Here is a 24,363-nt window from a genome sequence, read left to right as displayed (position 1 = left end):
TTACTACGTAATGCAAGAAAGATCTCTCCTACTATTTCTGCTCTCTAGTGACGTTCAACAACTGCAAACCTTCGTTCCGTTCGTCTCCAGTAGTCACTTCTCGAAGGAAACATCTCGTCCACTTCAACTTTCTTATTACTACTTGTTCGTTCGTACATTCATGTTTACACTTTAACCGAAAAAGTAGAGATGCAGCTCGTTCATAATTAGTTCACGGTCTTGTCTTCTTTTCCTTTTTCTTTTTTACATTTAAATGTTCCCTGATTAGCGCTTTTAATTCGGGTCAAGAATAGCGAGGAGTTTGCGGATAACCGTAATGGAAATAAACCTGAAAGACGAGAGACTCGTCTCGTGATAAATAATCCGATTTCCAGCCACCAAGGAGATTCCATTTTTTAATTAAAGATCTTTATCCAACGGACTTAATTTAACCGAATCGTCGTAAACGGGATTAACTTCGTTTTTAAAGAATTCGGCGAGTGAATTATCGCTCGTTTCCTAGAACCTAGTGATTACTTCAATTATTTCCGCGGTAAAGAAAGAAAACATTTCTTTTATCAGTTTTGGAATTATAGCATAGCTTGATTTTATTGGACATTCGCAAGATCGAGCACGATAAAGGTGTAAGACGATCCACGGTGCCATTTTTCGTGCAATAGCGTTCTACGTTCATTACTATAAAAAGCTTCAACGCTATAATAAATTCATTTAATCTGAATAGGCGATTAAATTCAAATTTTCAAAATCTTGACTTATGCCAATGTGATTGTCTGCCACGCGAGAGGATAAAGTTCATTTGTCACCTTTATGCTCGCTTCATTCTCACAAATTACCCTATTAAATATGGCTATCCCGTTAACACTGTGTGTATTACCCTGGCGGCTGAAATCACTTAAGAGGTATTTGCTTTTCAAGACCGACACCATCGAGACGACATTGAAGAAGAAGGTGCAGCTACAGTTGACTGCCTTGGGGGACGATTTCGATGCCCCCGTCAGCAATAAAACCATGCTCGGTCTGCTGTTGGCCGCTCTGCAGAGCATGAAGCAAAACACGAACATCGCCGTGAACCGGAGCTTCGAAATTCGAAAACCGTTGAGCGGAATCAGCTTGGCTGGCGCGATCGGGATGGGAGAGAAGATAGAGCAATTAAGGTGGCCCGTCACCATGGCCGTTCTCAGCGCGCTACTCGTCCTCTGTGTGGTACTGGTCGTCGGAGTTGCGCGACATTCCAGATGCGTTCTCATAACGTACGTGTTTCTTTTCTTTCGTATATCTAGCAAAAACCGTGCGAAAACAGGGTTCTCCTGTCCGACTGGATTCAACTCTCTTAAATTACTACGTTTTTGTGCCTTCTCGCAGCTGCGAACGAACGAACGAACGATGGTAATCTCGCATCGGCAAATTTCAGAAACGTCTTGACGATGTTAAAAGTTTGACATAGGATCAGAATCGCTTTGAACATAATTCGACGACACGATACGATAATATTTCATAGTACTTCGTGGTAATGTGAATAAATATCGAGTAGAAATGTTTGAAAAAATATAGGAATAATAGATCGATTAGTTCTGGTTACTCTGATAATCGTTTGCTTTGATATCTTTCTTTCAGATTTTCCGTGTTTGGATTATTTGCGGTGATAGTCTCGTGGTTGATGGCTTCGCTGTATCTCGCAACTTCAGTGGCCTTAGGTGATCTCTGCGTGTCCCCAGACGGTTACCTAACCAGAGCGGTACCGGCCACTCTAGCCTCTGAGGTTCTTTCGTATTACACGCATTGTGAGAACACGCGCAATAATCCATTCAGCCAGAGATTAAACGACGGTCAAATCGCGGCAAACAACATGAGAGACAACATGAGTACCGTGACCAGGTTGGCACTGGAGCTATTCAAGGAACAACAGTTGCAGCCGAAATTGACCAGCCTTTCGATCGACGTGAACACCGTAAACAAGCTCATGTCGGGATTAACGACGTTACTTGATTGCAAGCCTCTTCACAAACAATACGTTCATGCTGCCAAGAGCTTATGTCATTTAGGATTGTGAGTTTGGCACTATTTTTTATTCTTTTGCGATTTAACGAGAGGCACGAGAAATTAATGTAACTATATATGTACATGTATGATAAATTATCAGAATGGTACGAAACGCGAATGGTACGATTCAAACTATCGATCACGTTGTTTCTATGGTACTTTGTGTAAACTGTTTATCTGCTGCGAAATGATTGATCGCAGAAGGTTAAAGCACTCTGTTAACTATCCGAGATGTAATTAAAGAAATACCGTAACACCGTTGAAATTCTTCAGATACGGACTAACTTTCATGCTGTTGGCGAGCTTAGCCGCGGGACTGTTCTTCACAGTGCTAGTTTGGGTAGACTCTCACACTTGGATCTATATTCGAAAGCGGTGAGTGTGTACGTTTAACGCAACTAAAAGATACAACGCGCGGAGTATGATTAACGAGGACTTTGTTCTAGAAGAGATTACCATCAAGTCGATGAGCAGGACCCGTATCTACCGCCATCGGCAGCTTCGCAGGCGATAGCAGCGCGGACCCTTCGAGGCCAAGGGTCGTACCCGCCTACAGCCCCTTCTGTATTTTATCCGAATGCTCATGGCACTCAAAATACCATTAAGCAGCCTCTCTTGCTAACGCCGCCCCCGCCGTCCTACGCTACTGCGACTGCTCGAGCACGTCAGCTGCACGAGAGCATGCTAAAGTTTGTGCATGAGATTTTATTCGGTTTCATTTATTAGCTGTCGTCTACCTTTATCGTACATGAACCTTCCGGTTGCTCAAATAAATGTCGGTTTAGGGGGAGAACGCTCAACGAAGATAGTTATTAGCGTGGAAGTTATCAAGCCATAATTTCGAGTTAGTGGAAAGACCGTAAGTGGGCTAGTAAAAACGTGAATTCAAGTAGTACAGATTATTAAACTTCAGCTTCATAAACGGGGTAATTATGGAGCTGCATTCAATACGATAAAGGTTGAACGTTAAGTGAACTGCGACTGTTCGTCAAATTAATTTTATGATGCGGTTTGAAGTGGGATTTAGTTTTATGACGATCGTTCTTTCGGATCATGCGATGGGTGTTAAATCAAGTTTAGTACGAAAAGTTGGCACTTAATCCCTTTTCATAACTGTCATCAAATTGAAGACTTGATGTGAGAACCATGAAATTTTCAACGGATCAATTGTGAATTACATAGTTATTTCATATTAACGAACGTACAGATGTTACATCAAATCTTTACTTGTTCGCTTTACATAGACGATGTGTTTTTTATTGGATTTTATGAGATGCATTAATTTTCCATTTTTACCAGTGTGTTGAATCAATTCAGTTTACGGTTTACGATGTGATTTGTTTATGTCGATAGATACTATGTTAGGTCTGAATGTTGCTTTAATTGTTCACAACACTCTGGTGGCAATAATGCAAACAATATGGTACAGCTATTGATCTTTCAATCTTTACAATGAAATGAACGAAATCACATAATCGCTTGAAGACGAGTTAATCATGGTTATCGCCAATTATATTTCAGGACAATAACTGTACAATCGTTTGGTTTCCTCTTTGGTGTTCTTACAGCATTCTGCCAGTTCAAATTTTTTTAAATATTATAGATATTTAAATTTATAGATATGTTTCTCAATTTTCTTCATTACTTTTTCTAATCGATGTTTAAAGCAAGGAAGAGAGTTCATTTTTGCCTTCTTTTCTATACATGGAAACATTAGCAATAGTATGCTTTTGCGCGTGTTTTCATTTTTCGTAACGTTCGTGTTTAGATTGTTTTACGAGATGAACGAATGATACAGAGTTTTCTCGATAGGAATTAGACATCAGAGAACCGTCCGAGAGAAAGATAATGCTGCAACTTTGTTCGTTTCGATTTGCCATTTACAGAGGTGGGGGTATTAACGGGAGCGGAGGAGGCGGGGATCACAAATCGTCTCAGCATAATCAGCAATCGACAGGTGGACGAGCTGAGCACCGTTCTGGGCTCGGAGATCAACCTGGCCAGTACGCGACTTTGAGCAAACAGTGCAAGACCCTCGAGTCCAGTGACTTTTACTGAGGGCACGCCCCCGCAGGGCCCGGTAATTTCACCGTTAATCTTTTCTTTAATTTAAATACAAGTCTCAAATTTTGAAATGAAGATTCTGTTTTGGAATCGTAGGTAGAGAACCACCTTGGACACCAAGCGTGGCGTCCTTCACCGGTACCCTGTCTCACAACTCTCACGGACCTGCTCATCTGGCCACGTTCCAAGACTCTCGCAAAACACAGACTCTAGACCCGAAGAATCTAGCGAATCTAAAAAGAGGCCCGACTCCAGCTTGGAATCAGAATCGCCCGTTGCCACCAAATCCCAGTAGTCAACCGACCTGGGAGTTCGAGTCCCGTTCGCAGACCAATATGAATCAGTTTCGATCCCTGGTACGAAACAAGACGCCAAACATTCGGATTCAAGACCAAATGCAAGATCAGGTGCGAACATTAGATAGAAATTTCACTAGGAATCAGTTCAACGGTACGACGCAAAACAATGCTGTACCAAATATGTACGGAACGTACAATCGAGCGCAATCGAGGCAAGAAAACAAATCAACGGTGGCGACGTTGAGTCAAGTACAGGGTAGCGATCCCAATTTGTACGCCGTAACGGAGTTATAAAATCAAACGACACACCAAATGCATAAAAACTGCCATTATTAAGATTTTTGGAATATCGTCCGATGGAAAGTTCGCTGTGGTCACTTTCACTGAATGTCTATTAAAAAATTTTAATCGTCAATGCACAATATCACTGTCCCAAGGGACTCCTTTTGAAAGCGACCAAGCACCAACGTGCATATTTTCATATATGCGTTCTTATTTTATACGCTAAACCCGAAGAAGAATGGCTCAATCGTTTGGTAACTTTTGATAAGAATCACGAACATTTATATACGTTTAAACGTAAGATTTCATAAAGGGTCTACGTTTTAAGAGTACAATCGGTGGAAACTGCGGAGCTAGAGTTTTCACCTATGCTTTCCGCAACGATATTCAGAATTTTCGGGGAATCAAAACAAAAGGGGAGAAAGAGCAAGATCATGCATGTTTTATAACTATACGATAACCATTCGCACATTTAATATTTCTCATCAGTTTCACGAACGAAAAGGATGAAAAACAATAAAGGAATTGCTATACCAGCGTGTAAGAGTTTCAACGAAGATAGTTGTGCAAGCAGGAGTGGCGACCCAATCGAGAAGGTCGGCGAGTAATGTGAGTTAGGAAAAATGGGGGCAAAAAAGAATTTTAGAATCGGAAAGATCACCAGCGGGATGATGTATACCGCATTGTAAAAATTCGCGTTGAAATTGAAAAGCGATTAGAAAAGGTAAAAAGGATTCATTTACATTGATAATCGAAGCATATTTACATGAATATTACTATATGGAATTTTTCTGTGAGGACTTGGAGAACACTAATACGATCACTTTCCTTCTTATCGTTTATTTGTTCGAAACAATGAATATTTAGATCTGCGAGGTCTTGTATGCCCGAGATTTCGTATTTGTATATCATGTACAGTAATTTTTATCACTCTACGTTAGTTTATTCTGTAAATGATTATTGCTTCTTGATCGAGCAGACGAATGATACGTTATGCGAGCAAAGAAGTTGATTGCCATATTTATTATTGCTTGTTAATTATTCATTTTCATTAACATCACACAGAAAGCACAACTGTACACATGAAGTATTAGTATGTATAAATCGCCTACAAGGAAGATGCAGAGAACACGTTTATCAGGCATCTTTGAAGATGCTGGAAATTTGTTAAGTTCCGTTTGAACGTTTCATATTCATGAAGATAATTTATGCTGTTAATTTTTAGTCGTTATCGTGGCCTACTACTTTCTCTTATATATAATCGTTCTAAGCTACGTGCATCGTTACTTGCCCACGCAAAGTCATCTCATTCCGACATTTCAGTTCCGTCTCCTTTTAAATTAACAATATCGTACCGAGCTGTAAATGTGAAACTTTTTGAACAACTTTTTACACGAATTATACGGCGATTATACCAAATGTAAACGATATTCCACGACACAATTTTTATATACTTTTGTATACTTTTTATCGAAGAAAGCACGAGACAGAATTATCATTGATTTTTCGGTGAACCATCTCAGTATACAATTTATACGTTTGCGAGATAAGTATATACATATTAACATAAGAAGTTACCGCACGAAATACAGAACGAGTGATATGTATATATAAATATATATATAAATATATATATTATATATATATGTGTATGTATATTTATCAACGTTAATATTTAAAGTTCGCAACGAGACGATGAGTGTTCGTGAATTTCTATCGCAAAATACATCACGATGAACCGAAACGAGAAAACTAAAGATGACCGTTGAAGAAACGGATTAAAAAGAAAAAACAAAAAATTCTGCCAATACTCAGGCAAGCATACGTTTTTAAGTACAAACACGGTGAAAGCGCAAGCGTTATGTACGTCAGGTCTTTTTTCATTTTTTATATATGACGAAAGTTCTAGAGTCATCTGGTGTATCGATATCGAGTATCCAGATTGCATTTCACGAATTTATCCTTTGAGCGAGAGGATGTTCTTTCGATGGTGTTCTTGAAGGATAGATCGATGAGAATACCAATTAATCAGTGATTCACACACACGCACGCGCGCCCACACACACACAATGTTAATTTAGATCATAAAATTTGAACGAAGGAATTATCGACAGCCAGAACATTTTTTCTTTTCTTTCTCTTTGTATATTTACTGTTTGAAAAGTTCAGTGAGAGATTATTCGCAAATATACTCGAAGCAACTATCGTTGCATGATGATGGTATTCTCGTCGATCGGGACAAAGTTTTCGTAATATCGGTGTTTTTCAACCGAATAGGAAATAAAGGAAAAAATCGAGATTGAATTATTTGCGGAGCGCAAAGTCTTCCTTGTAACGGTACTCCTAGTTGAAGGGGCCCGAACGAGATCATTCGCGATCGATGAAGATAACTGCAACGAACCAGCGGACGACTTTATATTCCGCATCCTATTCAGCGAAAACGTGTGTAAATAGGCAGTAATACGATAGGCGTATAAGGTTGCCGAGGAAATGCGAGGAAGAACAAAAAAAAATGGAACGAAAAAGGAAGAAAAACATTAAGAAGAAGGAACAAGATGTACGTGTGATATAACTTAAATTTAGGTGTTACAAATTTTACACAGAGATAATATCGTTCTCCTCTGCCGTTTTCTTTCGTTTCTTATCATTTCTTCGCTTATAAGGAGGAACAAGAGAGGGGAAACGAGCGGCGATATCGCTGAGAAGAAGAGCCGCCATTACCGAAGAAATGTTTTACTATTCGTTTACGTTTACACGATATTATCAAGAGAGTTTAGAGGAGGAAATACGATTTTACGTTCACTGTTCGCAACGAGCATAGAAACGGTGTAGGTAGAAAAAGCATGATTAGATATAAACACGTTTGATCCATTGTACATAGTTGTAATATTTATTAAAGTGCATAAAGTGCATAGAGTATAGCGACACATAGATTTAGCCATTAATTGATCATAATCTTAAGATCGAATCGACGAACGAGATCGGAAACGAATTAGAGCGTGCGTATGTGTGTGTATATGTGAACTTCGTTTTCTTGAATTTATCGAAGAAAAGGAACATCCTAGTCAGTGAGAAAAACAAAGGTTTTTCTTTTCGTACACGTTCGACTTTGTCCGGCAGTTGCATACGACAGAGTTTCTTGCCAAACCTTTCCACATGGCTCAATTTTTCAAACGTTTTCTAGAAAAGTTCGTTATACCTTGAATTGATGTATTCTCCTTAATTTTAAATATTCTACTTAATTAACTATCGATGAGGAAGAATTTAGCTGGCAAGGAAAAATCTTTGGATCCAAATGAATTTCTCGTCGTTCTTAGATTTTAAGCGAAGTTACTAATCTCGAGTACGTGAAGCAAAACACGAGCGACATCATACGATGATCTCCGTATGTCCCTTTTGAGTCTCGGCTGGTACGATGGGGTTGGATAATATATATATATATATATATATATATATATATATATATATATATATCTTGTATACTGCAATATCTTTTCAGGTAAAAGTGTATATATTTTTATTTTCGTTTTATTTTAATAAAGATTAATTAGAGATTCTTTGCGAATAATTTAAAAATAAAAAGTATTTTTAGTTTCTATCGTATATTTTATTGACTCCATCGCATCGTTGTCGCTCAGTATCGAGAATATCAAGTATTATTTAAAATTCTTAATTAATCGAATGATAGAGTATTTAAGTTCTAGTAGGTTAAACAAAAGTGGGGAGCAAAGAATAAAGAATTAACGTAGAAAGACACTGTGTGAACACAGTCGACGCGAGACAGTCGAAAGAAAAACCTTGACCAGTCTCTGTTGTCTTCAAGACTGTTGAAAAAAACGCGCAAACGGGATCAACACGGTATTTTCCGGATTTACGAAACAAATATCTTTGCACGATTTGAGAAGATCGTATGATAAAAAGGGAAGACTATCCTGTATTTTCTTCTCGAAAATATCTTTGTATGTTCTAATCAGAATCGGCCTGACACGAAAGTCTGAGTAAATCCTCGTCTCTCAAAGAGGAGGGCAGATCCACGAATTCGCGAGAGAGACTCGAAAATATCGATAAATTCTAAATATACGTGCACGTAGTGTAGATGGTCGTTGACGAAACTTTAATTCTAATCCTTTGTCAATTTGTATCATTATATCGAGCAGCAACCTGCACGAGATCAAATTGAGAACCACTTTTTCCGATGAGTACAACCGTATTTAATTTTTCGCATCATTTTGATACAGTGTAAGTGGCATGAAAGAGAGTTATATGTGTACGAATGTATGATAGGGAGAGAGCGAGAGAGAACTAATTATTTTCAGAGGCGTTGATATATATAGTGGAAATATAGTACGAATATAGAACGTAAAAAAATCTTCTCTAATCGGTGCATTGTTCTGGCCTATGAAACTTTTTAATTAATTTAACTAAGAACCTTTAATGAGATTAGATGATAAGGAAAAGCAAATCAAACGTCAAGATTATCGAACGAGATAACGTTTCGATTTTCACGAGGGCTAATTTTCCAAAACTGGATCCATGACGAATGTACGATCGATTCTCGAAAGGTGCCGTTTTCCAATAAGATAATGTCTCGTTGGAATGCGCACGTTCTCTTTACACGAAATAGATCCTCTAACACGATAATCACAATTTCTTTCAAACACGGATATTGACGAATTTTCCTTCGTAATTTGATTGAATTAAAACTTAAGTTCTGAAAATCTTGGTATTCGTTCGAGGCAAACATTGCGCGAGAAACATTCGCCACTTAGAACTAGAAAGTTTAGATCCGATAAATTTTGTTCGTATAATAGACTATACAGTGTGTATGATTTCACGGATCAAATCTCAGCAATAAATGTAAAATTATCGTTTACGAACTTCTCAATACTATCTATTCGAATATCGAACAGCATTTAATCGATTAATATCACATTTAATAAATAATCGTTTTATATCTTACACGCATAAATTACAGCTAAGAAACAGTCGATTTGTTGGAAAAAAGAAATATCGCACCGAATTGCACACACTGTACAGTTCAATATATAATGTACGCACTCGAATGAAAGAAATTTTAACGCGATCGTTCGATGTACATCGATGAACACGTTCGTTCGTTCGTTCGACCAAAAACAAAGAAAATGAAGTGCAACTGAGATCTTTGGACCTTGGAAATATCGATTCGCGAAAATAATAAAGGGTATCGCCCTTTGTTCTTGTGTTTCTTCTCTCTCGACGTACGAAAGAGGTTTAGTCACAAAGTGTGCAGAGGCTATTGAGATTTTACGTAAGTTTAAGATTTCTATGGTGTTTTTGTACGCGCGGAAAGATGCATTCTCAAGCGTGTATTGTAAAGAGAATTCTTTGAGAGGCATATATAAAGAGCAAAACGTAACTCGTTAATCGATACCGTTTTTGTGCATTGCGAATTACGTCTAATTGCCATATTCCAGACTTAATTCCTCCTATTGTAATGGTAACACGAATATTATGAAGAGAGAAAATAAAAAGACATAAGATCCATCGTTGTCTACGTTCAAATAACACCATTGCTCCCTCTACGGTGTATAATCTATACAAAGCATGCTCCTTTTAGATGGATGTTTGATTTTTAATCGATGAAACAATGGAAAATTATCCTAGATCTTTAAAAAGTCGTTTAAAAATAAAAATGTAATAATTACATCTTACATTCTCTTGAATGTCATCTATACGTAATTTCCTAATTACATGTAACAATCTAGATTCCTTTGTCCCTTTCAAGGAAATGTTCTACATCTTTAAAAAAAATGTTAATTTCAATTTAAAAAAGCACTCAAAAGCTTGAAGTTATGTTAAGATCATTTATTGAGTTGCAGTACTTTATTAAAACAATTTTGGTACATAAATATACATACAATTTAATTTCTTTCCATTCAATGTAGCTATCAACAATTTACCGAATACTGTAATAATGTGAACGTATTTCTTATGGTTTTTTTTTTAACACAACAGAGCTAAGTAATTCCTATTCCGTTGCAAATTACACATTATTACATCGTAACAATCCAAATTGCTTGAATGTAACTCTACATTATCGCTCTCTCTCTTTGGTTATCGTTTTAATATCGGAACATTGTTCTGGTTTTCCTTCTTTTTTTACACGCTTTGTTAGATGTTTAAAGAAAAGCTTAATTTTCTCGGATAAATTTTACAACGCGTGCGTAATACCTTCTTTTTTAAATGCTCGAAGCAATCGCGACTTTATTATGTACGTGTCTTTTTTCCGTTCTTAATGTATGTTGTGCTTCATGAAGAAAGAACTCGCAAATAAAATGTAAAAAATGTAGTCTGTGAAGTAAAATGTGGATAATGAAAGTCTGGTTGATAAATTTATTCAGAACGTATGTGCACATATCGATGTAAAACACTGTTGTTGGAAACTTAAATAGTTAATTTAGTAATAGTCAAAATAGTTCAATTTATATAGTTCTATTGTAATATCGATACTCATTCGATAAACTAAAAATTTAACGGCAACTCTTTTCATGTTGCGTTATGAAAGTAAGAAGATGCGCTTCTGATTATTGTGCTACGAGAGAAATACTTTAATAAATGAGGAACGGCTATCGCTTGTTATCAAATTAACTCGTAGTAAGATTAACATCTTTACTTATTATCAGTCTAATAAGTACACAAGCCATCTTCGATAGACCTTGCAACTATCCATGAAATTAAATTGTCGATGAAAGTAATAAAACTGGTAAAATAGAAAAAAATAATACGACTAATCCAAGATGACAGAAAAGTAGCATAAAATAGTTTATTGAAGAAAGAACGACAGAGAGGACAGCGTGGCTTTACCTTTGTCGATTTATTAAGCTCCTCAACGCTTTAGAAATGCTAATTCTTTTGCTGTGCTCTGAGAATGTAAAGGGTAGCTTCTACCGAAAACGCTCGATCGTTTCATCTAGAGCATCGCTCCTTTGCCAAGTTCAGGGATTTGAACTTAACGAACTGAATCTTTTTCGATTAATCGTATCGTTTAATGTTCACTACGACTTTACCTCACCGGATTCTTCTTTTACCTGCGGGTGAGGTACGGTGTTTGTGATTACAGAGATACTTTTTCCGCTTTGTAAACTGGAATGGCTCGATGAACGACTATGACTTTGGCTACCAGCGCCAACTGGAGTCTGTACAAGAGGCTGTGGTGGAGTTCTAGCACCAGATCCATTAATCACCGTGGAGTTTGGTTGCAATTGCATGTGGTATTTGTAAATATTCTCTGTACTCTCGACAACTCCTAGATGCGAAAAATATGTCATTGAATAATTAATTAATTATGGATACGTAAAGGAAGTTTAACGTGTAAATAAAGTATGTACCGGCTTGTAAATTTAAACTACGTCCACGAACTCCAGTTTCTTTCGAGGGTGGACTCCACCAATTGACGAAAGTTCCAACGACAGGCACGTGTCTAAGAATACCTTCTTGCCATAATTTTTCTGCATTTTCTTTTTCCAAGTCCGTCTGTGCTGTTTCGATACCTCTTTTCACCACTTCGGATATAGTATCCAATAACTTGGAGCTAGCTTCCACTTTTTGACCGACTTGTAGAACTAAGGATAGTAATTCGGCCACATCTGTGAAAAATTATATTTTGTTTCAAGTCCACATGCTAGATAAACCCAAATCAACTGTGGAACAAGAAATGTAAATCTTTGCATACCTGTATCTTGTGTAACCATACCAAATCGTACACAAGCTAAGCCATCGGCGCCTTCTCCTAGAGAAAATGCCGCGTCTGTGTTCCGTAAAGCTTCGACTAATTGCGTGTTTAATCTGTTCAATTCCTCTTTTGCCTGGTCGGTCATGACGTGGATCCAAGTAGGAGGTGCGTATCGTACGCCGCCTAAACCTGCCCAATCAGGCATTTCTACCAAATGTAAAGAGTCATTCTCTGAGACTAATCGCACGAACGTTGCTTTATGCTCAACCGTTGCCTGTAATATTTCCTGTTATGCAAATGGCAGTGGTTAGTCGACGAATAATTGTCACGACCTTAACTGCGTATGATTGTCACTTTTAAAATATACTCACTATCTGCAGTTCCAAACAAGCTATTACGTTATCTATATCCTCAGTCGTAGGAGGTTGGTCTGGATTTTCTAGAGGACAAATACGAATCGCAATACCATGATGTTCTATTTCACACAGCTCTATTTGTACGTTTTCGATGTCTCTTTGAAGAATTTGTCCTAACCAGGAATTTAATTTATCGTAATAAGGAGGAACACGTTCTGTTGTCTGTGGATCCCTGTCTGCAGGTACAAATTGAAACACTAATGCACTGGCTACAGCTTCGAATAGTTGTGGATTATTCACGGGGTTGGTTAGGAGCTCGTTTATGGTATAGGACCCTGTTTCTCCTCCGGGTGGTTGACTCTGGAAAACAAACCGTACGATTTGGAACGAAAATTCGAATTATAAAATAGGATATCGTTGTTCAGATTAATTACCAGTATCCTCATGCAAGAAAATTTCTTAATTTTATTGTATAATTCTTCCACAGCCAAAAAGCATCTCTTTAATCTATTTACTACACCATCTCTACCTAACACTTGCAACGTGGCCCACAAGGGTAAGGTCGGTAAACGTCTTGACAACGAATCTGTCATTAAACCTGACACCAGAGACAAAGTTGTGTCTCTTGGAGTAGGTCGACCACCTTTCGTATCTGTTAATCTATACAATGTCTATGTATATATTAAGAAAAATTTCAACAATACCTAAACAGTTTTTCAACCGAATGTATATATATACATATATATATATATATAAAAGGATACTACTACTGGTAGTGATGGTATACCAAGCCATATTCCAAAAGGTAACGTAACACTATCTGCTATCTTCGAAGGCTGAAAATCAAGAAAAAGTCCGTATATTACACATTTTTAACATAAAAAAATAAAATAAAATAAATACTAAATATGAACACACCAGATCCTTCGCAGAATTATTTAACGCTAACGCGGCTAAAGAATGACCTCTAAGGTGGAGCCAGACATTGTACTTGTCGCAAATTGCACGCAATCTAGCGATATTGTCGCAATGTCCCGTTAATACTGAACCCGCCTCTGCCAATACCAGGAGCGGTGTCACGCTATTTGATTGCGTGTCTTCCGCGAGTCGGCGTTCCAAAGCTGACACGTCCATGCTATATCGCGATCCAAACATTGTGTTATGGGGGATGGGTCTTACACAATGGAGTGGCAAAGAAAGCTAAAAAATAGAACACAAATCTATGGTTATACGCCCACATTGTTTCTGAATCAGACTGTAAGTCTATATACCTGTTTGCACAGATGTTGAACCACACCTAAAGGTGCGGCCACAGAACTGTAAATTAAAGGTGGTGAGGCCGCAAGCGCGGTGAAACCTTCCTCCATATACCGAGGATATTTTCTGTGTAGAGCCAACCTGGTCACTCTGACTAAACCTTCCAGATGATCTTCGTGAAACGAAGAGGCGCAATCGACGAAACGGAAAATATGACTTAGCCATCTGGTTGTATCAGCGGCCAATCGGCCGGCTAATCTCTGAGCGTGCGATTTTGGAAGTGCGAGCGCATAAGCAGAAACAGTGTGTGCGATTAACGCTAATTTTGCTGGCTCTGTTAATGTTGGTAAGGTAGTCACTTGACTCGTTGCCGTTTCCGTTGTATTATCTTTTACCGGTTGGGGAGCGTCTTCGTGAATTACCAAGTCCTGTAAGAATGATTTATAATTAAATTTCAAGTTTTTCCAAGAGTATAATGACAATCACTAAATAGAAATATATGTCTATGAACAAGAAATATATGTACATTATAATAAACACATGGTCATGAGTGTAACTCAAATTACGTACATTTTAATGAAAATTGAATAATGTTTACCTATTACTATGTCTATTACTACAAATTAATATATCTATTAATATATCTATTACTACATCCAATAAAAAATAAATACAAATCGATACATGTTTGTAAGAACATCACGAAATCGTATATGAAAAGTGAGAATGAAGCCCTGACGTGAATGGGTCAAAATTTTTGAAAATTTTTACATTTTTTGACAGATACGTTCAATTTAAATAATTGAAAAAAGAGCGGCAGCTTCCAATTCTAGAAGAACAGTTAAACGATTCGTAACAATCATAGAGCCACGTGACGAGTATTCGCCAAGATCAGAACTATACCGACCAATTAACGTGCAAATCTAAAGGAAACAACCAATAGCCGTGAATCAATGGTTTCTGCTAGCGTCGTATTTACCTACCTGAATTAAAGTTAATATTTCATCGGGAGTTTTTGATTGCGAGAGGAACCCAGAGGGATTGTTCCAGGTTGTACCGCCACCGTCAGCTGCCTTTTCGACAGCTTCCTCGAGCCTCGATATCACCTGCGAGGCTTGAAACTCTAATGCGGCTACTTCGTTCGACGTAGACCCACCTCCGGTACTGACCTGTCAAAATGATCGAAAAAGGCCGGGATAATAGGGTGTTGTCGGTAGCAAGATTTCTTTCGACACTTCGAAAGCTACTATTACGTTATCACGCACTGTCTTGATCACGGCTGACACGAACCTCGAGTATGTTTTGCGCTATACTTTCCATCGTCGCTTTATCGTTTGTGTCAGTCTCCTCAGCCATCGTGGCAATAGTCGTCGTGGCGCAGTACCGTCGCAATCGAACTTCCGTTCACCGCCGTTGACCACCAACAAAATTTCCACAGTTTTCGCTCTACGGTTAAAAATAGATTTTATATAGATGTACACCCTCGAAACGCGATACACTTTAGGTTTGATAAAAGTATTTTGTATTCTTCTTCTGGCATTAACTAGAAATTATAGAAGAGACGACTAGTTATTTGATACGGCCCTTATTTTATCGATACGGCTCTTATCGCAGTGCCAGTTGTTCAATTCGCTGATTAACTGAAATGCAGTATTTTGCATACGTATCAGCTTATCAACGTACATGTGCTTTTAATTTAAACGAAGGACTTTGAATGAAGATTGAAAATATGTTAGTTATTTGCCAATGTTCAAAGAAACAACTCTTATTAACGCGATTAAATTTTTTTAGTCAACGTTTTTTCCGATTTTAGTATTTATTAGAACTTGCAGAGATGGAAATTACGTTTATTTGAAAACATGAAATTCATAATATTAAATAAATGAATATTAAGGTTCACAGTTTTTTTATTTCACATTATGGTTTTCTATACAATTCTAAATTATTTATACGATTAAAATTATTAAAATTTTTTATATAACAATAGTGTAAATCATAATTTAAATGTACATTTATCTTTACTTGTAAGATGTACGTGTGAATAATGTACGCAAAAACATGGAAAATAAGTTGATAAAATGATAAAATAGTGGAATTATTTTATTTTTGTTTAATGGATCATTATAAATGCTTACTTTATTATAAAACTCTATTAAATCCATAAAAGATGAATTTCCGTACATATTTACATAAAGGAATTAAATAATTTCAACTGTAGCACCAACTTTGGTGACGATTTCCTGTATCTTTTCAGCCTCTTCTTTTGGGATATCAGATTTGATTGTGGCTGGTATACTCTCAACAAACTTTTTGGCCTGTATAGAAAAAAAATTACAAATTTTAATGAACTTGATAAGATTTTGTTGTACACAATATACAAGGCAAGAGAGTTACCTGGACAAGATTACAATCTGGTAATATGGCCTTTATCTCTTTTATTAGAGCAATCTTTTGTTTTTCATCAAAACCAGTAAGTTTAATACTAAATGCAGTTTGTACTATTTGGGGTTCATTACTGTCTGCCTGAAACAAGACAATTTTTATGCATATATGTATAAATATATAATTTTTCTTAACTTCATGAAATTCTTATAATAGCAGCATATATACTTCTACTTTTGGTGCACCACTAACAAAACCACCCATAGGCATTACAGGTGCATCTGGCAAGTTTAATCTTTTTTTAAGTAAGTCACTCAATTGAGCTACTTCTATAAGATTTAAAGAAACGATGTGATTGGCGATCATCTCTATTTTAGCATTAACTGGTTCTTGCTGTGTAGAAACAGACTCAGACACAGAAGTTGTACTAGCTGCAGCAGCAGCTGTAACTTCTGATTGTTGAATAATACTAAAACATAAGAATTGAAATAAAGTTAAGAGAGTGTGAACGATCATTTTCTAAAACTACAAAAACTACTATTGTGAAATAGACACATCATTTTTTACAATTCAACTTGTTTCATCATACTGTGTACATTTTGATGTAATTATTTGGACTGTATTTTATATATTAAAGATTAGTTTAAAGATACCCAGAAAAGTGAGGTTATGCAATCACATTTCACTAAATTGCATATTTTCAACATAATAATTCGTACCATTTGTGAAATTGGCGAATTTGATGGATATTCCTTTGACAGCTAAATCGTAACGTATGCATTATATTCATTTTACAGTGGTTTATTAAACTAAAACTTTTTTCACATAAAAGTAGCGAACAATGAGAATAGAAACGTTAAGAAATATAAACTAGACGAGATAAATGGATCAAACGTTTCATCACGACATCTAGGATCATTTTAGAGAATTTATAACGCCTACACTTACAGTACTATTGATGGCAAAAATGTTTTCGTTAGAAAATAGTAAAATAAAAGCCGATTTGTAATAATTCGATAGTTGTATTAAAATGCATTAAATTATTGTTTAAAAAGCTCAGACTTTCAGTTTACTTAATAGTTCGATAATAAAAAATAGCTTCATTTAATAGTTTCAAAAACGAACATTTATTTATGTAGTCAGGACGTATTTAAACTGAAAAATGTTAAGAATATAACATGTTCTGCACAAAATCACCGTTCCAACTAGTTGCAGAAGTATAAGATTCTATACTTCCTTCGCAAACTATTCTATTCTATACGTTACTTGTAATTTCACACTATACTGAATCGACAACGTTGTGCAACAAACAAAATGCAACAAGGAAATGATATAGGGGGGGGGGGTATCAGGTGAACCCCAAACATGGTACACGACAAAGCACTGAATATCGCGTAAAGTCTATGCCTCGTCGGTCATAGTACATACGTACATTATACTTTTGATTATTGGACATTAAAAACATTAAAACTATCGGAAATATATAATCGTATATTTAGTTAAAAAGGTACAAAAAAGACTTTCCAATCTTTAAATTTATTTATTTTAGATAAAGATAGTTGTCTACGAGATTTTTTACGAAATGGAAATATTTATTAATTACGTTTAAATTAATACATATAAGATCGTAAATACAGTACACAGATCTGTATGAATACATAACAATTATCGAGTGAAAATAATATACAACGAAATATACAATTCTGCACTGTAAAATACAGTTTTCTTTATACAATTCTTAGATTGAATAAATCACTTTACTAATACGCAAGCTTTATTACTTGCAAGTGTGCATCATTTTTATTACTTGACGAATTCTTCATCAAGAAACAAAATTTGTGCTCTCTTATTTTCAAATTCAATTAATCGTTTTGATTAGAGTATTTTAGACTAAATTATAACTTCACATATTTTTCGGTTTGATTTTTCTTCTCTTTTTAACACTTTATTTCTTATGAAAAAATTTTTCGTAAGTCGTATCGTTACTCTTTTTAAAATAGGTATTCGAACAATTTTACATCTCTGCACATCAGCGTGTTGCTTCAATAACTTGGTGTAGTAGTAAATGTAATTAATCAATCTTTCCCCAAATAAAGTACAAATTATATTACATCAACCTACAAACAATTCTTCAAGGAAACATGATATGAAGGATGTGAACACGTTAAGCAATTCTCCTAAACTAACTTTACACAACTCCTTAACAATGCGTGACCAGTTTTTTTTATATCTATCGTTACTGCAGCATTGCGGAAGGAAGGAATCATCGACGCTGTTGGATAAATATTACAGACGAATAATGACCAACGTGGTGTCCCTCGAATTGTTTGTATAATGTGGTTGCAGGCAGTTGAAGAAAGGAAAGAAAAAAGAGAAAATAGTCTGTACAAAGATGATTCAAGGACGGGTCGGTAACCACGAATCAATTGTCTGTCCAATAGTCGAATAGAAATAATGCGTTTCTTCGAAAACTACAATTGGGTACAAATTACTGTCTCGCGGAACAGTTATACATCCTACCATGAGTAGCGTGACGTTAAAAAACTTATATCCTATTAGTCTTGGCCCTATATAATTACTTCTGCGTTTCATTATTTAATGTATGTATAATAAGGCTTCTTCGATGTCTGACTCTCTCGTATGTAGCAAGAAAAAAAAAAGAGAACATAATTAATCCTGGAGTTTTATTACATACTCCTTGCATATGACGGATTAATTGTTACGACTAGCTTGAACAAGATCTCAAAGGCACCCGCATCTTTGCCTTTCCTTTTTATCTTCTTGTCTTTCCTCTATGTATTGGTACGATTATGATTTAAGCTCGCTAGGTAATCGCTAAGATGGACCTACGTTTAGAAATTGCGACACGAAGACGGATCGGTACGATTTCTTAAACTAGAATCGGAGAACAATAGCGAGTAGTGTAAAATCTGCTTCGGCAACTACTTAATAACAAATAAACATTTGAACATTTGAACATTTGAACATTTGAAATGCGCTATTTCGTGTAAAAAGGGCTCGATAAGTAGAAAGAGCTTGACTAGCGACAATCGATACACTTTGTAATATAAAAAATGTTGCGGTTATCTACAAAGATCATTACCAAATATATTCGAAAAATCTATCGTGATATATTTTTCTTTGCGTAAATCATTTAAAAATGAAAAAGCAAGAAGAATAACCTAGACGAATAAGTTATTTTTAACGCATAATAACAAATCTATCGATTTCGTAGATAACGCGAATCCACGCTTCTGTAAATTAAGCTTACATTTCAGTTTTTTGTTGCGAGAATTTAAATACTGTCAGGATGCAGGCTCTTAATTGGATCTTATCAAGTTACTATTCAACTTTCGCGTACTATCATAACTATTATATTGCGATATATATAATGCACAAAGTTACGCGCCTCGTGCGTAATATGTATATTTATATATATGTATATATTTATATTTATATATATATAATTCAAACGAAAAAAACGCAAATCGTTCTAACCTACTGTCACGTAATTGGCTAACATGCCATACTTACAAACTGTACGACAATGTACAGTTTAAGATGATTTCTGGCATATCGAGGAAACGTTTTGAACTAGTCTTATCTATACACTTTTCATTCTTCTCTCAAATAAATACACAACTATCACATTAATGCACGCGTCTTACCAATTCGTTCTCGCGTTTAATGTCCGTTTATAATTGTCTGTAAAGTCTTTGTTCCATTACACTTCCTAATCACCTTCGGTTGGAGGTAAAGAACCTCCGGTTCTTCTTCTTTCTTGCAAAGAACGCGAAACGGCATTGTCACGCGCGAAGGTTCCGTATAAAATAAATATTTTACGCATATTTGGATTGCTCGAAGCAATATCGAGTTTCGGTAATTCTCTAAAGCTGCCAGAAAATAAGAAAGATTTCACTCTTTCCAAAATTGTCTCTTCTTTGTTCTGGACGAATCTATCATCCCATCGATCGATAAGCTACACGCGTCATATTCTTCTATGAACTTCCCCAAACATTCCGCCGAAGCTTCCCTCAGAACATCTTTTACCTATCTTTTTGCGAATTCTACGAAAAGAAAAAGTAGTCTTTTCGCGTCTAATTCGAACTTGTCCAGCACCGTCGACGAGATCGTTGGATGTGTATACGGTCTACTACCTTCAAAGTTGCTACAGCTTTCAACGTCTCTCTCTCTCTCTCTCTCTCTCCCTCTCTCTCTCTCTCTCTCTCCCTCTCTCTCTCTCTCTCCCTCTCTCTCTCTCTCTCTCTCTCTCTCTCTCTCTACTCGTTCATCTTTTAGGGAAACGTTTCGTGTCTATCGTCGAAATCTGTTTAAATAATACACATCTAGGCCCCTAAAACGCAGCGTAAATTCTTATACAAAACATAATGTCGAACGATCCTCAATCAATAGCATCGTTTTCCCCTTCCTTTCATATTTGTCCCTGTGTCTTGCGTGTCGCTTAAACTACGTTGACGAACATTCATCAACAGGTGAAGCGAACATCTGTATGTCTTCTGCTAAATCAGCGCAGTCGGATGGACCTCCGTACAGATTAGTTTGATTGTATTTCACGATCCTGATAGGGACGTAGGCTCGTGAATAGACAGTCTTGTGTCTCACCAGGCTTCTCTAGAAGCTGTGTCCATGGTAAAGTTTAACTCTTCGAATGTACATTTGTCTTTTGCGCCTTCTTTTTCCTGGCTGCAAGCATGTCGTAGAAGGGATTGTGCGATATGCTTTGCCTAGAATTAGACATTAAAATTGCGATTATAGAAGCGAATTTGGATTGCATTACGAGCGAAAGAAACGTCTTAAACGATAAGTAGAAATATTTGAATTTATTAAATCGCTGATAAAATTAATTGCGATATTTGTCTAAAAGAGATGTTTGTGCTTAAAAGTTTTTAAATAACAAAAAAGAAAAAGAATCGTGTTACAAACCCTCGACCATTAAAAGCGTAAATTATATAAGCTCAAACCGTCCACAATTTTCAGTAAAAGATTCACGGAAGCGTTAAATAAGCAGCACTAACCTCGGTCAGAAATGGAAGTCTTCTTTGAATTATTCACAGAATGAATAACAACTTACCGCACGCATTTGATCCATTCTTCTTTCTCTTCGTCCGTGGCCGCAGACATTCTGTACACGGTGTGTTTGCCTGTAAAGAGCAAAGAACAACAGTTACAATTCCGGTGTAATTACTGCGAGCACGACGACGTGCTATGAAAAAAAAGGGCTGCGTTAAATAGCAACGCAACACGCATAGAATTCGATCGTTTCACACGAGAAAGACGCTTTGCCCGACCGGTACTTGAATTCTTTATCCTTCGTGCTCTATTAATTCCCTGCTCCTCCAGGTTTTCGTTTAGAGAAGCCAACGTGCGTTTAAAATTGCATTTTTTCTCCAAGTTATCATTTTGTTCCTACGTTGAAATTACGCATGAGAAAAGGCAGCGTAATGCTTTTGATACGTAATTTAAAAAGAACAATGTGCATTCGCTAAGCTGATTCTCTTAATGGTTCCCACGCGTAGGATAATCATTAACTCACTATAAGAACCAAAGTCACATGAACGCGACGTTTCATTTATAATTATATTCTTGATCAATTGATTATATCGAAGTCATAATGCGTACCGTAATACTGCGTTTACAACTTGCCACTTTCACGCGTTATTTCACCTCTCCTACCTCGACAGATTAACTCCCGTTCAGATAAGCGAAATTGCTTAAATTCAGGTAAGTTGACCAAGCCGATCGAAGTTTCAACAATCTACGATTGTTAAAAGTGTCCAAGTATAGCGCAGGCTCGAGTAATTAAACGTGCTGGTAGCCGTAATCGAGTGGATTGGGTGGTAGGTCACGGCACCGATCAATTAAGGCTTTCATCTAGGATCCCCGGTTAGTACCTTCGACAACTTTTCCCTCGCTGTCCGTCTTGCACGCTTTGATGAACTCGGAGCCGGCGGCGTATAGCTCGAAGCAATGCGGCTTGTGCCGATCCTGCACCTCTCTGACCTGAATGTTTTCCAGCGGAATGATGCCTCGTGGCTCCTTGTCGGTCGTGTACTCGAAGTAATACAGACAGTTGTCGTTTAATATGAACCATCGTCTCTTCCAGCTCTTGTAGCGTCCGCCTGAAACAACCACCAGCGATTTAAAAGCTAACGATCGATGCACAACTATAATTGCGTTATTTACCTGCTGTCTCCGTCAGGGCAGCAGAGGGACAAAGCGATACGATATAAGAAAAGTACAGACACTTTGACGGGTTTTTCGTCTCGTTGTCGTCGGGGAATGCTTCCGGACCAACGATTCCCAAACGTATTTCCCATTTCTTGTTCTTCCTCAAATCTTGCATGAACGTAATACGCGTAATTACGAGGCAGGGAACGTCCGTCAATTTGTAAGTTCTATTTTTGCGTTTCAGCGCGACTGAACATAGAATGCCAGCAGTCACGCGTCGCATCTCGAATCACCGCCAGTATCTTTGGAATGCTTGGGCATAATGGTGAAAATATTCGAGTCGCCCGACCGAGGCTTTCGACCTCTGTGGCCGGACAGTTTGGGAAACGCTGTTCCAGGATGTTCTCACTCGTCCCTGTAACCCTTTGCAGCGACAACGTTATCGTCTCATCTGGTTTCGATTGTATACGGAGAGTGGGCTGTTCTCGATCGCGAATCGATCGTTTGATTATGGCTGGTTATTAACGATCGATTCCTTGTACGGATGCATCGAACGAGTATTTTTATCCGTCCCGTAGGCCTTTGAATACCCGCATACATCGTGGAAACCATCCGGATCGCTTTACGCGCCATGGGTGGCGTGTACTTGCGGAACTACGTTGGCAATAGAGAACGCGTTAGCTGGGACAACGATCTCGGGAATTTAGAGGGTTCGACGGTCTAGATTGATATAAAATATTTACCATATAGATTAATATAAAATAATAACGAAAATTTTTAAGACCAGAAAGTTACGTACAATGTGAAATGTAAAAAGTATTCTCAGTGGGTCAGAAGTTCGTTAAGTCCTGCACCTATGATTACTTTGCAACAAGAAACGTATCTTTTACGACATCAATCAGTACGGATCATTACTTTACTTGTATTTACTTTACTTTACTGTGTCGAAAGCTACAAGCTCTACGTGAACAAAGAAGCAGACAAGTCTACTTAACCCTCCGTAGGTAAACGTATTTTGTATACCTCGTAAGCAAACTGGTCGAGGCTTTAAGAAAATCTAAGAAACAACTTCGGTCTATGTTTATCTATCTATGGAATATCGTACGCTAAGCCAAATGTACGAAACTTTGCGGATCGCTAATCCAATTTACCTGCAGAGGGTTACCTAAAGAAAAGGAACAAGTTACTTCCACTATACGCAGCCTCTTTTAACATTCCTCGATTTTCAGGATCACTTTCCGTTTTAGGCGAAAATTACTATTTTACTATTTACGCAATCTTCTCTCCATTACTCTTCTCTACTTGTATACCGGAGAAAAAGCTTTCTCCCCGTTGCAAAGAAAGATCGATGGGAAATTTGTTAAAAGAAAAATCCGCCGCTGTAAAGGGTTAACATCCTCATGCACTCGTAACATTCCCCGGAAGAAAGGGGATCGCATGCAAGCCGGGATACATTCGCAACATTATTCGATCAACAATGGCTCGAGCAGCATTCTTTCTTCGTCCTTCTCTCAGCCACGCAAAAGACGTTTTCTCGTTTCAATTCATCCGGGTCAAGAGGAGAAGGGAAACGTCAGAAGGGTCAAAAGTCGAATTGCACGTTACACAGTCTACGAAAGAATTACCTTGCTTCCAGAGCCAGCCTTCCTTGTCAGGGTTGAAGAACGTGTGCATCAGATCGTTCCCGTCGTCTTCCGGTATCTTGAACGGTTCCGTCTTTATACTTTCGTATAAGCTCTGCAAAAGTAACGTATTGCTTTTAAAATACCTATACGATCTTTGC

The 24,363-nt window shown here is 37.3% G+C and overlaps 5 protein-coding genes across 15 annotated transcripts in view; 2 read left to right on the top strand and 3 right to left on the bottom strand.

The window, feature by feature from the left end:
- Positions 1-4,342, top strand: part of LOC122569163 (protein tweety) — a 40,141-nt gene extending 35,799 nt beyond the window's left edge. For 2 of the 3 annotated variants that reach the window (XM_043729747.1, XM_043729748.1), the window contains 6 exons: positions 916-1,250; positions 1,615-2,046; positions 2,314-2,415; positions 2,487-2,729; positions 3,927-4,120; positions 4,201-4,342. In XM_043729747.1, coding sequence (XP_043585682.1) covers positions 916-1,250; positions 1,615-2,046; positions 2,314-2,415; positions 2,487-2,729; positions 3,927-4,098 — 1,284 coding nt within the window. In that variant the 3' untranslated portion in view covers positions 4,099-4,120; positions 4,201-4,342. The remainder of the gene's footprint in view (positions 1-915; positions 1,251-1,614; positions 2,047-2,313; positions 2,416-2,486; positions 2,730-3,926; positions 4,121-4,200) is intronic. The other variant, XM_043729749.1, reaches the window with a different exon arrangement.
- A 97-nt stretch (positions 4,343-4,439) lies between these two features.
- Positions 4,440-7,232, top strand: LOC122569174. The gene has a single exon (XM_043729781.1). The coding sequence runs from the start codon at positions 4,440-4,442 to the stop codon at positions 4,695-4,697; it is 258 nt and encodes an 85-aa protein (XP_043585716.1). The 3' UTR covers positions 4,698-7,232.
- Positions 7,233-10,514: 3,282 nt separating this feature from the next.
- On the bottom strand, positions 10,515-15,849 carry LOC122569162 (pyridoxal-dependent decarboxylase domain-containing protein 1). Of its 2 annotated transcripts, none has more exons than XM_043729746.1 (10): positions 15,300-15,849; positions 14,993-15,178; positions 14,024-14,437; positions 13,671-13,952; positions 13,517-13,579; positions 13,187-13,423; positions 12,768-13,112; positions 12,397-12,682; positions 12,053-12,310; positions 10,515-11,970 (listed from the first exon to the last, which is right to left on the bottom strand). In XM_043729746.1, exons 1-10 carry the CDS (start codon positions 15,363-15,365, stop codon positions 11,720-11,722), a joined length of 2,388 nt encoding a protein of 795 aa, XP_043585681.1. In that variant the 5' UTR covers positions 15,366-15,849; the 3' UTR covers positions 10,515-11,719. The 2 variants fall into 2 exon arrangements, with proteins under 2 accessions (XP_043585681.1, XP_043585679.1); XM_043729744.1 differs by having other exon boundaries at positions 13,517-13,588; positions 15,300-15,848.
- Positions 15,850-16,075: 226 nt separating this feature from the next.
- On the bottom strand, positions 16,076-17,641 carry LOC122569172 (39S ribosomal protein L12, mitochondrial). The gene is made up of 4 exons (XM_043729778.1): positions 17,111-17,641; positions 16,620-16,860; positions 16,404-16,532; positions 16,076-16,324 (listed from the first exon to the last, which is right to left on the bottom strand). Exons 1-4 carry the CDS (start codon positions 17,179-17,181, stop codon positions 16,208-16,210), a joined length of 558 nt encoding a protein of 185 aa, XP_043585713.1. The 5' UTR covers positions 17,182-17,641; the 3' UTR covers positions 16,076-16,207.
- A 321-nt stretch (positions 17,642-17,962) lies between these two features.
- LOC122569165 (cytohesin-1) overlaps positions 17,963-24,363 on the bottom strand; it is a 58,873-nt gene continuing 52,472 nt past the window's right edge. For 5 of the 8 annotated variants that reach the window (XM_043729754.1, XM_043729757.1, XM_043729756.1 and 2 more), the window contains 4 exons: positions 24,206-24,317; positions 22,304-22,534; positions 21,484-21,553; positions 17,963-21,136 (listed from right to left, as the gene is read on the bottom strand). In XM_043729754.1, the coding sequence (XP_043585689.1) occupies positions 21,049-21,136; positions 21,484-21,553; positions 22,304-22,534; positions 24,206-24,317 (501 nt within the window). In that variant the 3' untranslated portion in view covers positions 17,963-21,048. Of the gene's footprint in view, positions 21,137-21,427; positions 21,554-22,303; positions 22,535-24,205; positions 24,318-24,363 lie in introns of all 8 variants that reach the window. The other 3 variants (XM_043729755.1, XM_043729753.1, XR_006317352.1) reach the window with 2 other exon arrangements.

The sequence above is a fragment of the Bombus pyrosoma genome, linkage group LG7 (genome assembly GCF_014825855.1).
Source record: "Bombus pyrosoma isolate SC7728 linkage group LG7, ASM1482585v1, whole genome shotgun sequence".
Taxonomy (NCBI): Eukaryota; Metazoa; Arthropoda; class Insecta; order Hymenoptera; family Apidae; genus Bombus; species Bombus pyrosoma.
This window is presented reverse-complemented; position numbering and strand designations above follow the sequence as displayed.